This window comes from Mauremys reevesii, linkage group 16 (assembly GCF_016161935.1).
Source record: "Mauremys reevesii isolate NIE-2019 linkage group 16, ASM1616193v1, whole genome shotgun sequence".
Classification (NCBI taxonomy): Eukaryota; Metazoa; Chordata; order Testudines; family Geoemydidae; genus Mauremys; species Mauremys reevesii.
Window position 1 is genome coordinate 4,721,844 of NC_052638.1, and position 12,619 is coordinate 4,734,462.

Here is a 12,619-nt window from a genome sequence, read left to right on the forward strand (position 1 = left end):
GGGTTGTGTCTGGGACCGGAGATATTAGCTAGTGTCATTCGGTTGCACAATCCAAGGAGCAGCTGACATACCAGAGGCTGTGTGTGAACAGCCCAGGAGTGGGGGTTCTCACAGCAGAGCAGGGTCAGGCTGGCTCCCAGTGTCAAGGATTGGGGTGACCTAGCAGATCACCAGTCCAGACAACACCAGGGGAACATCACATAGACAGGTCAGTGAACCGTTTTGCGGGAAAGGGTCGGTTTGGCCAAAGCTCTCAACTCAGAACCAAGGTTTGAAATGGTCGTTGTTTCCTTTGGACCCGTTCACAACTGGGTTCCAGTTCACAATGATTTTTCATGTCAAAACATAAGTGAATGGGAGTAAAAATCGCTTTTTAAAATAGTCATAACTGAAGCAAAATGTTTGTTGACCCGAATTAAAAAACTCTTTTGTGGGGGGTCAGGGGGTTTGGGGAGGGGGAAGTGGTGGTGGTGGGATTTTCAGTTTCCAAAAATGTTTGCGATTTCATCTTTTCCTGCTGATTCATGGTGGGAAAAACGTTCAAACACTCGAAAATGTTAGTGGGCCAGGGAGATGTCTCCCCCCAGCTCTCCCTGTGCTTAGTGCGCTGGAATCCGACTGCAGCGTTAATCAGCCAGCCGCAGGTTTGTTCTGCACTAAGTGCCTCTGCTTGGGTGAGTTGTTTTGTTTTAAACCACCCAGCCCCTCTTGGCTCCCTGCACTCTAAGACCCCCCCCCCCACACACACACACAGGCCAGCTGCAGCCAGAGGAGGGGCTTTGCTCTTATGAGGTCCGGGGAACCCTTTGCTGGGATTCCCCACTTGTAAATCACTGCTCCCGCTGTCCGCTTTCACCCCATGCACCACCACGTTGGCGGTGCGAACCTGCGGCTGGCCAGGCTGCTGAGCTGGGTTAGGCTGGGCTTGCTGGGGCGGGGGAGAGGCTGATTGAATTTCTGCTGTGTGTGTGACAAAGCAAACCCTGAGATGGAGGGAGAGACCCTTCCTGAATGGCAATTCATGGATCATTCCAGTCTCAGGCCCTGTCTCTCCTGCACCCCTGCCCTTGGTTGCCGTAAAGCAGCCCCTGCTGTGGTGTAGCCCTGAGCTCTCCTGTAGGGTCTCTTGGGTTCTCTGGCCTTAGGGGCCTGTGCAGAAATCCTGAGCCTGTATTCGCTCCGCAGCACCCAGGAGTCGGGGCTCTTTGTGAGATCAAATTCTGGGGTAAATGTCCTCCCTGGGGTAACTCTGTGGAGTGCAGGGGGATGGTTCTGGGGTGACAGGACCACCAGGGATATGGGGGTTACACTGCACAGAGGAGACCCTGGGATTCTGAATGGGGGTGGGGAAGGGAAACAGCCCCAGACTGGACGTCTCTGCCACAAATCTAGCTTGCTGTCCGGCTAACGAGAGGGCAGCCTGGGGGGCCCCTTGGGAACGAATGCTGTGAGCCACATACCTGATGGGAGCTCAGCTCTCTGCCCGGAGGGGGGGTGCTGGTGGTCAGGACAAGAGCCTTGGCCTTGGGAGGCCTGACTTCAGTTCCTCGCGCTGCCACAGATTTCCCGTGTGACCAGGGGCAAGTCGCTCGGTCTCTCTGTGGTTCATGGGGGAACAGCCCTGCCCTGCTCCCGGGGTGGGTGAGCAGCTCTGCTCCTGAGGGGCTGGGGGCCAGACGAGCGTCTCTCTCGAATCACTCTGCATGGCCAGGCTGGTGCGTGCGCGAGGAGCAGGCCGTGCCGGGGCCAGGCTGGTGTGTGAGCGAGGAGCAGGCCGCGCCGGGGCCGGGCCAGTGCGTGCGCGAGGAGCAGGCCGGTGCGTGCGCGAGGAGCAGGCCGTGCCGGGGCCAGGCTGGTGTGTGAGCGAGGAGCAGGCAGCGCGGGCCGGGCTGGTGTGTGGCGCGAGGAGCAGGCGCGCCGGGCCGGGCCGGTGCGTGAGCGAGGAGCAGGCCAGGCTGGTGTGTGGCGAGGAGCAGGCCGCGCCGGGCCGGTGCGTGCGCGAGGAGCAGGCCGCGCCGGGGCCAGGCCGGTGGGTGAGCGAGGAGCAGGCCGGTGTGTGAGCGCGGAGCAGGCCGGTGCGTGCGCGAGGAGCAGGCCGCGCTGGGGCCGGGCTGGTGCGTCGCGAGGAGCAGGCCGCGGGCCGGGCTGCGTGCGCGAGGAGCAGGCCAGTGCGTGCGCGAGGAGCAGGCCGCGCCGGGGCCAGGCTGGTGTGTGAGCGAGGAGCAGGCCGCGCCGGGGCCGGGCCGGTGCGTGCGCGAGGAGCAGGCCAGTGCGTGCGCGAGGAGCAGGCCGCGCCGGGCCGGGCCAGTGCGTGGCGCAGGCGAGCAGGCCGCGCGGGCCGGGCCAGTGCGAGCAGTGCGCGCAAGGAGCAGGCCGCGCTGGGCCGGGCCAGTGCGTGCGCGAGGAGCAGGCTGCGCCGGGCCGGGCAGGTGCGTCGCGAGAGCAGGCCGCGCCGGGGCCGGGCCGGTGCGTGAGCGAGGAGCAGGCCGCACCGGGGCCGGGCTGGTGTGTGAGCGAGGAGCAGGCCGCGCCGGGGCCGGGCTGGGCTGGGGCAGGCGCCCTCCCTTCCCAGGAGGTAGCTGTGCATTTAAAAGTGCCGGGGGTTGTATGGGACGTCCCTGAGGAACAGTGTGAGGCGCTGGACGCATCCCGGGACCTGAGAACTCTCTGGGGGTTCATCGCTCTCTGCTTTCTCTTGTTTCAGAGCTCCTACCCCATCTGGGAAGATTTCAACTCCAAGGCAACTAAGCTGCACTCCCAGCTCAGGTGAGTCGTCCCAGGATCTGCACCAGGGCGGTTTGAATGCAGCTGGGAAGGACCGTGCTGTCCCACAGAGCCGACTGAGGGAGGCAGTGCAGAGCAGCGCCGCTCTCCAGCCAGGCCAGGGCCAGCTGCTAGGGAATTCGGGTGACGCACGTGAGAGGAGAGCTGGCAAAGCCTCCCCGGGCATTGCAGAGTCGAGCTCCAGCCCCGGCGCAGGGGCTGGCCGTGGCTCTGCAGCCCAACACACCAGGCAGCAGGAGGGTCCAGGCACTTGCCATTCCAACCCCCCATGTGCTGGGCGTGCAACACAGAGACTGAACTAGAGACTTTCAAAGGCGAGAGCTCCAAGAGCTTCACAAGCGCTCCCAGTCTCAATAGCCTCCCGGGACAGATGGCGAAACAGAGGCGCAGAGAAGATAAGGGAGCTGACCCAGGATACAGAGCAAGGCAGTGGCAGCCGCAGGCTTAGAAGCCAGGGATTTCCCCCCCTAGGCCCCTGAGCTGTACTGTGGCCGTACAGCCCCTGGCTGACTGCCGGCCCAGCGCCATGTGCTGTTCCTAGAGGCAGCCGGATGCAGGGCCCAATGGAAGCCCTGGGGCAGAGAGTGGCTGGGGCGGGGCCATGGCCTACACTGCTCCGGCGACTCGGCTGCTCCGGGTTGCCCAGGCAGGGCTGCTGGGAGTCAGAGCGGCTCCGTGCCCTGTCTGGCTTACAGCGCCATTTCCCTGCTGCCCTGGGCTGTGCCCTCCTGCGCTGCCCTCCTGGCCAGCTCTCCCAGTGCCCAGTTACCCAGAACCGTTACCCAGAGCTGCCCAGTCCTTTGGGTGCTCTCTGAACACCTGCTTGCCTTGGTTTCAGGGGCCTGGCTCCTCCGATCTCCCTCGAGCCCCAACCCCCTGCCCTGGGCGCATACAAAGGGCGCATTTAGCTCATCGTCTCTAATTCCCAGTCTTGTCTCCCTCAGCGCCCCATTAATAGCCCCAGGCTATTAGCCCCATGGCCGTGGTTCCCGGCCCCCCTTCCACGTAAAGGGGCGTTCGATATTCCTGGCCGTTTGGGCTTTGCCTGGCCTCCTCCTCCGTCTGCTTTGTGCACCTGCCTGCTCTGCTCAGGACGCTCTGACCCATCCTCTGCGCTCTGCGGTGCCTCTCAGTGCTCGGCCCCAGAGCGTGGCTCACTCCCACGGGTTTTCGAGTGGCTGATGGTGGGGGGCCGCTAGCCCCGGGGCTGAGTCTCCAGACCTGGCCGATCCCCACCCCGGCATGCTGAGGTGAGGCTCTCAGGCACTGGTGCGGGGGAAGCAGTGCAGGCAGACAGGGGCCCTTTGCTCTGTGCGTTCGGCTCCTCTCGGGCCGTGGCGCCAGCTGTGAGGGTGCCGTGATGCCCGCGTGTGGGGCCCAGGAGCACGTGCTTGGGGCAGGGGTGTGTGTTGTGTTTCACGCTGAGGTGGGCGGTTTCCTGTTAGGCCTTGGATCTGCCAGTCTTGCTGCTCCAGGACACACCTCTGGGGCCAGGCCTGGTTGGCTCCTGCGGGTCCTGCCACAGTCACACAGCGCACCCCAGTTTGCAGACACGGGCAGCAGCGCGGCTTGCTGGACTGGGCCTCAGGAGCCCTTGGGCAAATCCCTAAGACCAGCTCCTCCAAGGGTTCCTTGAATCCCCAGGGGATTGGGTGCTAAATACCTTTGAGGCTCGGGGCCGTAGGGACTGATTTTCAGATGTGCTGATCTCCCCAATGTCAGCTGAAGTCAGTAGTAGCTGTGGGTGCTCAGCCCATCTGAAACTGAGGCCACAGGCCGCTCAGTGCCTCAGTTTCCCCATCTGGGACTTGGGGGTAGTAATGCTGCTTACCCAACTTTGTGACGTGCTTTGAGATCTGCCAATGGACAGGGCCATGGAAGGCCTTATTTATTACCTCCGGGCCCTGTCACCTTGTTTTCCACGTGGCTTCCGACGTCTGATAGAAAAATGCCCTCCCCTGTCCGCCCTCAGGAAGCGCTACTCTTCGGGCTTGGCTACACTTACAAATTTGCAGCGCTGCAGCAGGGTGTGAAAACACACCCTCTCCAGCGCTGCAAATTGCGGCGCTGCAAAGCGCCAGTGTGGTCAAAGCCTTCAAAATGGAGTTAGAGGAGCAGTCACAGCCTGGACGGTTTGTTACAAACGCAGGAAATTCGGGCCTCAGGCAATGTAAGAGCCAGACCAGCTTCAGGTCTCTGCCCTCCTCTCTAGCAGAGAAGATCTCCCCCCCATCCCCACCCCCAACCTCTCCAGGCAGATGGAGCCCTTTTCTCCCGATCACTTACTGGCCTGAAAGTTGATTTCTTTGGAGCTCTATCCTGAAACCCTGTATCCGCGACGCCAACCGCAGGCCTACCCAGTGTCGGTGCCAACTCCCTCCCTCACAGCTACTTGCCTGTGTCTCTGATCAGCTGTAACCCGGCTGGGTGTTGCCTGTGAGGTAGCATCTAGCCCCCCGTCCTGTCAGCTTGAGCTGCTCAGCAGCGTTCTGGGTGCGAGGCCAGGAGGGGCTTTGCCATGGGGCTGGCTGTGTGGGGACTGGAGCAGCCAGCGCAGGCTGCTGACATTGTAGGGTTCCAGCCTCGGTGGGATGTCGGTGATGAGGCAGCAGAGGGCTCCAACCAGCGGCGATCTGGGTGATCTGTGAGGCTGTAGCATCAGCAGGGGAGTCAGACGTCGCTGGCGTGCTATGGGCACCACCAGCGCCGACACAGGCAGCATGGGCAGCGGTCGGGAGCTCCCCCTTTTCTGGTTAGCTGCACCGATGTAGCAACTCTAGTGTAGACTAGCCCTTTGTCTTACAAATCAGGAAGGCTGCTGGGGATTCAGCCTCCTGTGTCTCCCTGGGGTGCTGGAGCCATGTTAATTCCCTGTCGCTGGAGGTCAGGAACAGGATAACCCTCGCTGGTTTAGCTTGAGGGCTCTGTTTACTGCAAAGAGGTAAATTGAGGTAAACCCCCATTCCTGTGTCTAGGACTGACCGGTTTATCACCTTTACCGAGCCTAGGCTGGCTGATCTTAAACATGTTCTAATCACATCATACAGAGGGAATCCATAACTTCACGGATAACATTAACACATGCATTTTACAGTTATATTAGTAACCAATGTGTTATTAGCTTTCATAGGATATCTCACAAGGCGTATTTTGTTCAGCTGTTACTGCAGTTGTGCGTAGGATGTGAATACGGGGTGCCTAGGGTCACAGCCATTCTCTTGACAAGCAACCTGTGGAACTCACTGCTGCATCAGAACATTGAGCCAAAGGTTGGGGCTGCATAACGGCATGGCTGTTGGTAAAGGTAGCTACTGTGCTGGCTAGGGCAGGGATGAGCTAATCTCATACTTCAGAGAAAAGGATGATCGCAGCAAGGGTCGGGAAGGCATTTCCCCTATGTACAATACTGGACAACTTGTTAAGGGATGTTATTTATGCTTCCTTTGAAGCATCAGACAATAGCCACTGCTGGAGACAGGATATGGTGGGGTGGCCTGTTGTGATTTGAGTGTGTGTAGGGATCAGTAGAAGGTGCACTGCATTAGTCCTTCGGACTCCCAGCTCTGACTTGCGTATCCATCTCTTTCTGCCTCAGGACTACAGTGCTGGCAGCAGTCGCCTTCCTGGATGCCTTCCAGAAAGTGGCAGACATGGCCACCAACACACGAGGTAGGACTATGGCTCAGAACCCCCCTGCAGACAGCACACTCAAACCCAGCAGGACTGACACGCCCATAGCAGACTCCCTGCCCAGAGATTTGCTTTCACGGGGTTTTTCGGTGTGCGTGGGGGGCGGTGGGAGGAATATTGTCCATGGAAGACTGGTCGTGAAGCTGGTCTGTCACCCAGCGTGAAGCGTGGACCTCAGGGGACGGAGCTCTGAGGCTACTGGGGAGTGAAAGGGAGCCGAGACAGAGCGACTTTGTCCCTCAGTAGGGAGGGAAGGAGAGAGGAGATCAGATGGGACGGCTGGGCGAAGCGCAGAGGGGCAGTGGATGGACAGATGAGGGGAGAATGGGGACATGGGAGGATTGCAATAAACAGGAGGATGGGAGAGGAAGGAGAGACCAAGGCAGGGCTGAGAAGAATTGCAGTCAGAGGTAGGTGCTGGGTCTGAGGTTCCGCGGGGCTCCTCCGCCCAAGGCACTGAACCTCGCCCGTGTGGCACCTAGCCATTGTGAGCTCTGTCGGTGCTGGCGCACCGCATGGGCATGCACGCAGCACTGTCTGTGCTCCCAAACACTGACATGCCCGGGGCGTCCTGTGAACCCAGCCTGGATTCTCTCTGGTAGCACCTCTTGCTCAGGAAGCTGGCGGGGCTGTCCCTGGACGTTACTGTGGGATGCTACAGACCCCGCGGGCTCTATGCAGCGGCGCTCCTTTCAGAGAGCTGGAGAGAAAACTTGGGACATTTTCCCCACAGGAATGTAGAGGCTGATTTTCAGGTGTGCTGAACACCCACATCTACAGCCGAAGCCCACGGGAGCTGCGGCTGCTCAGCATCTCTGAAGCTCAGGCCCTTGACTGCATAGACCAAGTCTCAGTCACACGTTCTGTGATGGTGCTGGGAGGGTTTTGTTCCATCCAAATGAGCAATTTCAGTGTTTGCAGCACTGGTTTGGGGGACCAGTTGCTGACATCTGCCTTCAGCGGGGAGTCAATTTCCTAGTGTAGACAAGGCTTGAATTCCTCAGTTTGGGTAAAGACCAGCTACTGGGCAATGGGTTGTTGGTTGCTTGAATGATCACTTAGAACAAATCTAATGCAGTGAACGGGGCGGGTGGACAAACTGTGTCTGGCGTGTGTTGTATCAGGCCGGGCTTTAAGTGAGTCTCTTTCTCTGTGTTGCTCTAGTCGCACACCCTAGAGCGCATCACCGAGGACGAGCATGAACTTCAAACACCTGCTCCATCATTTTATGCCTAATGGCTATCGAAGGGAGCGGTGGGAGGAGCAACCGCATTAGGCCATGCACAGGATTCCCCACCTGTGTGTGAGAGAGGCAGTGCTGTATGCGTAGAGCAGGAGAGCCAGGACTCTGAGTTCTCTTCCTGACTGATGTGCTGCCTGGTTCAGGACTGAGCGGCTCTGCGCTTCAGTTTCCCCATCTGTAAAACGGGGACAATGGTGCCCGCCTGCAACGTGAACTTGTTCATGTTTGCCAGGTGCTTTGGGCTCCCCAGGCAGAGCGGCTGGGGCTGGGCAGAGCGATGGCCGTGGGATTGCCCGGTGACGAGGGCAGTGGGGGCTGGCAGGGCAGTGCCCTGCTGCTGATCAGATGTTTGCAGCATCCCCGGTCTCCTGCCTCTCTCACCTGAGCAGCCATTTCAACATTAAGAAGCAGAGTGGAAGCCGGTGTCAGGATCTCGCTGGGCAGGGGGTTCGCCAGCCCCCTGGGAGTTACTGACCCCTCCCAGGAGCCCGGCTGGAAGCTGGGCTCAGCTTGCCTTGACCCCCACTGGCCCCACTCTTGAAGGCTCCTTCACATTTAGAGGCCCTGTACCAGGCCTGGCCTCTCTGCAGGGCTAACGAGAGTTGGGCTGCACCACGCTGCAGACGTGTTTGTGTGTCTTGTCCCCCCGCGCCTCCTTCCCCCTCCCCGCCTGCAGCCAAGGGGAAGGGGCAGGAAGCGAAGCCGTGCACAGGTGTCAGTGTGATTACTGGAGATTGGGGCACAGGAACAGTAGTTTCCCCAGGAATTGAAATTGGGGGTGTGTGTGTTCGAATTTACAGGGGGTGGGGTGTCAGGGCTGATGAGATATATAAAAGAGATATGAATAAAGTAAATGTTTTGTTAGGATAATGCAAATTTAACATAAGGATAATGCAAGTTACACATAACAGGTCTAGATTTCTAAAAAATATATATATATATTTTTAAATGTATTTAATTTAAATTGACTTTTGAAAAGTAAGCCATCATGGGATAAGAGGGAAGTCCTCTCATGGATCAGTAACTGGTTAAAATATGGGAAACAAAGGGTAGGAATAAATTATCCATTTTCAGAATGGAGAGAGATAAATAGTGGTATCCCAGAGGGGTCGGTACTGGGACCAGTCCTATTCAACATACTCATAAAATGATCTGAAAAAATGGGTAAACAGTGAAGTGACAAAATTTTCAGATGATACAAAACTGCTCAAGATAGTTAAGTCCCAGGCAGACTGCGAAGAGCTACAAAGGGATCTCACAAAACTGGGTAACTGGGCAACAAAATGGCAGATGAAATTCAATGTTGATAAATGCAAGTAATGCACATTGGAAAACAATCTCAACTATACATACAAAATGAAGGAGTCTGAATCAGCTGTTATCTCTCAAGAAAGAGATCTTGGAGTCATTGTGGATAGTTCTCTGAAAACATCCACGCAATGTGCAGCGGCAGCCAAAAAAGCAAACAGAATGTTGGGAATCATTAAGAAAAAGATAGAGAATAAGAGAGAAAATATCATTTTGCCTCTATATAAATGCATGGTACGCGTACACCTTGAATACTGTGTGCAGATCTGGTCACTCCATCCCAAAAGAGAGACATTGGAAATGGAAAAGGTACAGAGATGAGCAACTAAAATGATTAGGGATATGAAACAGAAGGAGAAATTAAAATGACTGGGAATTTTCAGCTTAGAAAAGAGACGATTAAAACGATAGAGGTCAATCAGCACAGGCTAAGTACAGTTCTACTGACCTTTACTCATACAATAAGAACAACATTTCATTTCCCCCCCCCCCGCATTCAAGTGATTTGTAACCCAACCCCAGCCAAAATCTGTCATTCGGGCAACACAGCTCTGTTTGCTGGCTACCTAGGTAGATTAGGTGTGAATGTAAATACAATCTGGTCCTGAAGCCTTTCCCTCCAGCCCCCAGCTCATCACTAGCTGTCAGGGAGAGCTCATTTAGACTTTGCTTACAAATCATCATTTGAAATTATTAGGTTGGCCAACATCACCGAAATGAATGCACTGACATTGTCATAAAAACCAGCTGTATAAGGAAGCTAGTCTATGTTCATATTTTTTAAATCTATTATACTTTTACAGTTCTATGTATTTTATCATACACTGTATATGCTTTTAAAGTGTGTATTAATGTTTCAATTTCAATTCAAATTTCCAAACAGTCACTAAATTGGCATGTTTCAGAGTAGCAGCCGTGTTAGTCTGTATCTGCAAAAAGAACAGGAGCACTTGTGGCATCTTAAAGACTAACACATTTATTTGAGCATAAGCTTTTGTGGGCTACAGCCCACTTCATCGGCTGCATAGACTGGAACATACAGTGAGGAGATGTATACACATACAGAGAACATGAAAAGGTGGGAGTTGCCCAACCAACTCTAAGAGGCTAATTAATTAAGATGCGCTATTGTCAGCAGGAGAAAAAAAAACGTTTGTAGTGATAATCAAGATGACCCATTTAAGATAGTTTGACAAGAGGTGTGAGGATACTTAACATGGGGAAATAGATTCAATGGGTGTAATGGCTCAGCCATTCCCAGTCTCTATTTAAGCCTAAATTGATTGTATCTAGTTTGCATATTAATTCAAGTTCAGCAGTTTCTCTTTGGAGTCTGTTTTTGAAGCTTTTCTGTTGCAAAATTGCCACCTTTAAATCTGTTACTGAATGGCCAGAGAGGATGAAGTGTTCTCCTACTGGTGTTTGAATGTTATAATTCTTGACGTCTGATTTGCATCCCATTTATTCTTTTGCATAGAGACTGTCCGGTTTGGCCAATGTACATGGCAGAGGGGCAATGCTGGCACATGATGGCATATATCACATTGGTAGATGTGCAGGTGAACAAGCACCTGATGGCGTGGCTGATGTGATTAGGTCCTATGATGGAGTCTCTTGAATAGATATGTGGACAGAGTTGGCATCGGGCTTTGTTGCAAGGATAGGTTCCTGGATTAGTGTTTTTGTTCTGTGGTGTGTGGTTGCTGGTGAGTATTTGCTTCAGGTTGGGGGGCTGTCTGTAAGCGAGGACTGGCCTGTCTCCCAAGATCTGGGAGAGTGAGGTGTCATCTTTCAGGATAGGTTGTAGATCTTTGATGATGCGCTGAAGAGGTTTTAGTTGGGGGCTGAAGATAATGGCTAGTGGCGTTCCATCATTTTCTATGTTGGGCCTGTCTTGTAGTAAGTGACTTCTGGGTGCTCTTCTGGCTCTGTCAATCAGCTTTTTCACTTCAGCAGGTGGGTATTGTAGTTTTAAGAATGCTTGATAGAGATCTTGTAGGTGTCTGTCTCTGTCTGAGGGATTGGAGCAAATGCGGTAGTATCTTAGAGCTTGGCTGTAGACAATGGATCGCGTGGTGTGTCCTGGATGGAAGCTGGACGCATGTAGGTAAGTATAGCGGTCAGTAGGTTTACAGTACAGGGTGGTGTTTATGTGACCATCACTTATCAGCACAGAAGTGTCAAGGAAATGGATCGCTTGTGTGGATTGGTCTAGGCTGAGGTTGATGGTGGGATGGAAATTGTTGAAATCATGGTGGAATTCCTCAAGGGCTTCTTTTCCATGGGTCCAGATGAAAGAAGATGTCATCAGTGTAGAGTAGGGGCATTAGGGGACGAGAGCTGAGGAAGCGTTGTTCTAAGTCAGCCATAAAAATGTTGGCATACTGTGGGGCCGTGCGGGTACCCATAGCTGTGCTGCTGACTTGAAGATGTATATTGTCCCCAAATGTGAAATAGTTGTGGGTGAGGACAAAGTCGCAAAGTTCAGGCACCAGGTTTGGCATGTAACTAGTTCACAAAACTGGGGAGGGGGGGTGTTGGGGAAATTCAGGGGGGGTGTAGGGAAATCATTGCACAGGAAACAGAAAAGCCAGCAAAGCAAGGCTGGGATTTAGAAAGGAGGCCAGATGCCACTGAGGACTGGGGGGAGGGCTCAGGCCAAGGCTGCTGGCTCCAGCAGCTCCTAGCTGGGCCCTGAGGTTTGGGTGGGGTCACAGCGATGGGGACAACCCAAAACACAGAGACTTGTTTTCTTCACAGAGCTTGTGTTGTTCTGAGTTATCCCAGGGTTGCTCTCCCGGATAGCCTGGGTGCATGAGCTGATTGGCGCCTGATCCATGGACTGATTTGGTTTTCGACCAGGAGGGGAGAGGCCAGTGGCATGAGGACATCACTAATCTCCTGTGACATCCCAGTGTGTTTACCTCCTACGCATCCTCACACCCCACTGGCCTCCTGCTCACTGTCTCTGCCCAGTGATACCATTGAGGGGTAGTCAATGGAAACCGTGAGGGAGCAGCTGTGGGGAGGGGACCCTTAGAGTGACATGCACTTCCTGACCCACCTATCTGTGTGTGCCAGGGGTGGGCCTGGCAGAATGCATTATGGGGGATCATTTGCATAGGCAAATGAGATCTATACTTTCTTCCCCCAGTGGGGAAACTAGGTGGCTACAGCACTGGCCTCTCCAGATCTGATTGGATTTGATCTGCGTCCGACGGCGCCTGGCCCTGTGACAGCGGCTACCCTCAGTGTAGCCAGCAAACCCAGATTGAAGAGAGATAATATAATTGGGGCTTAACCTACAATGCGCCCAGCACTCTGACCCGCTCAGGCGCTGCAGTTTGGGGTGGGCTGAGGAGAACCGGACAGGACACGGTGTGCCGAGGGCTGGGATTGTCAGACCAGTTAAAAACCCTCGTTGGTAGCCAGTCTGCGACCCCAAGCTGTCTCGCCTCCTTGGGGCCAGGGCCTGGTCTCTCAAGCAGGGCTGGGTCCGTGGCTGAGGCGTAGTTCTGGACTGGGTCACCAGGGCTACAGTGCAGTTCCATGCGGTGGGGCTCTCTCCCTGGCCCAGCCGAAGGGAAGCAGTGT

The 12,619-nt window shown here is 55.1% G+C and overlaps 1 protein-coding gene across 10 annotated transcripts in view; it reads left to right on the forward strand.

Moving 5' to 3' along the window:
* MTSS2 (MTSS I-BAR domain containing 2) overlaps nucleotides 1-12,619 on the forward strand; it is a 96,488-nt gene that overhangs the window by 22,933 nt on the left and 60,936 nt on the right. For all 10 annotated transcript variants that reach the window (XM_039502759.1, XM_039502764.1, XM_039502763.1 and 7 more), the window contains exons 2-3: nucleotides 2,705-2,766; nucleotides 6,380-6,453. In XM_039502759.1, the coding sequence (XP_039358693.1) occupies nucleotides 2,705-2,766; nucleotides 6,380-6,453 (136 nt within the window). The remainder of the gene's footprint in view (nucleotides 1-2,704; nucleotides 2,767-6,379; nucleotides 6,454-12,619) is intronic.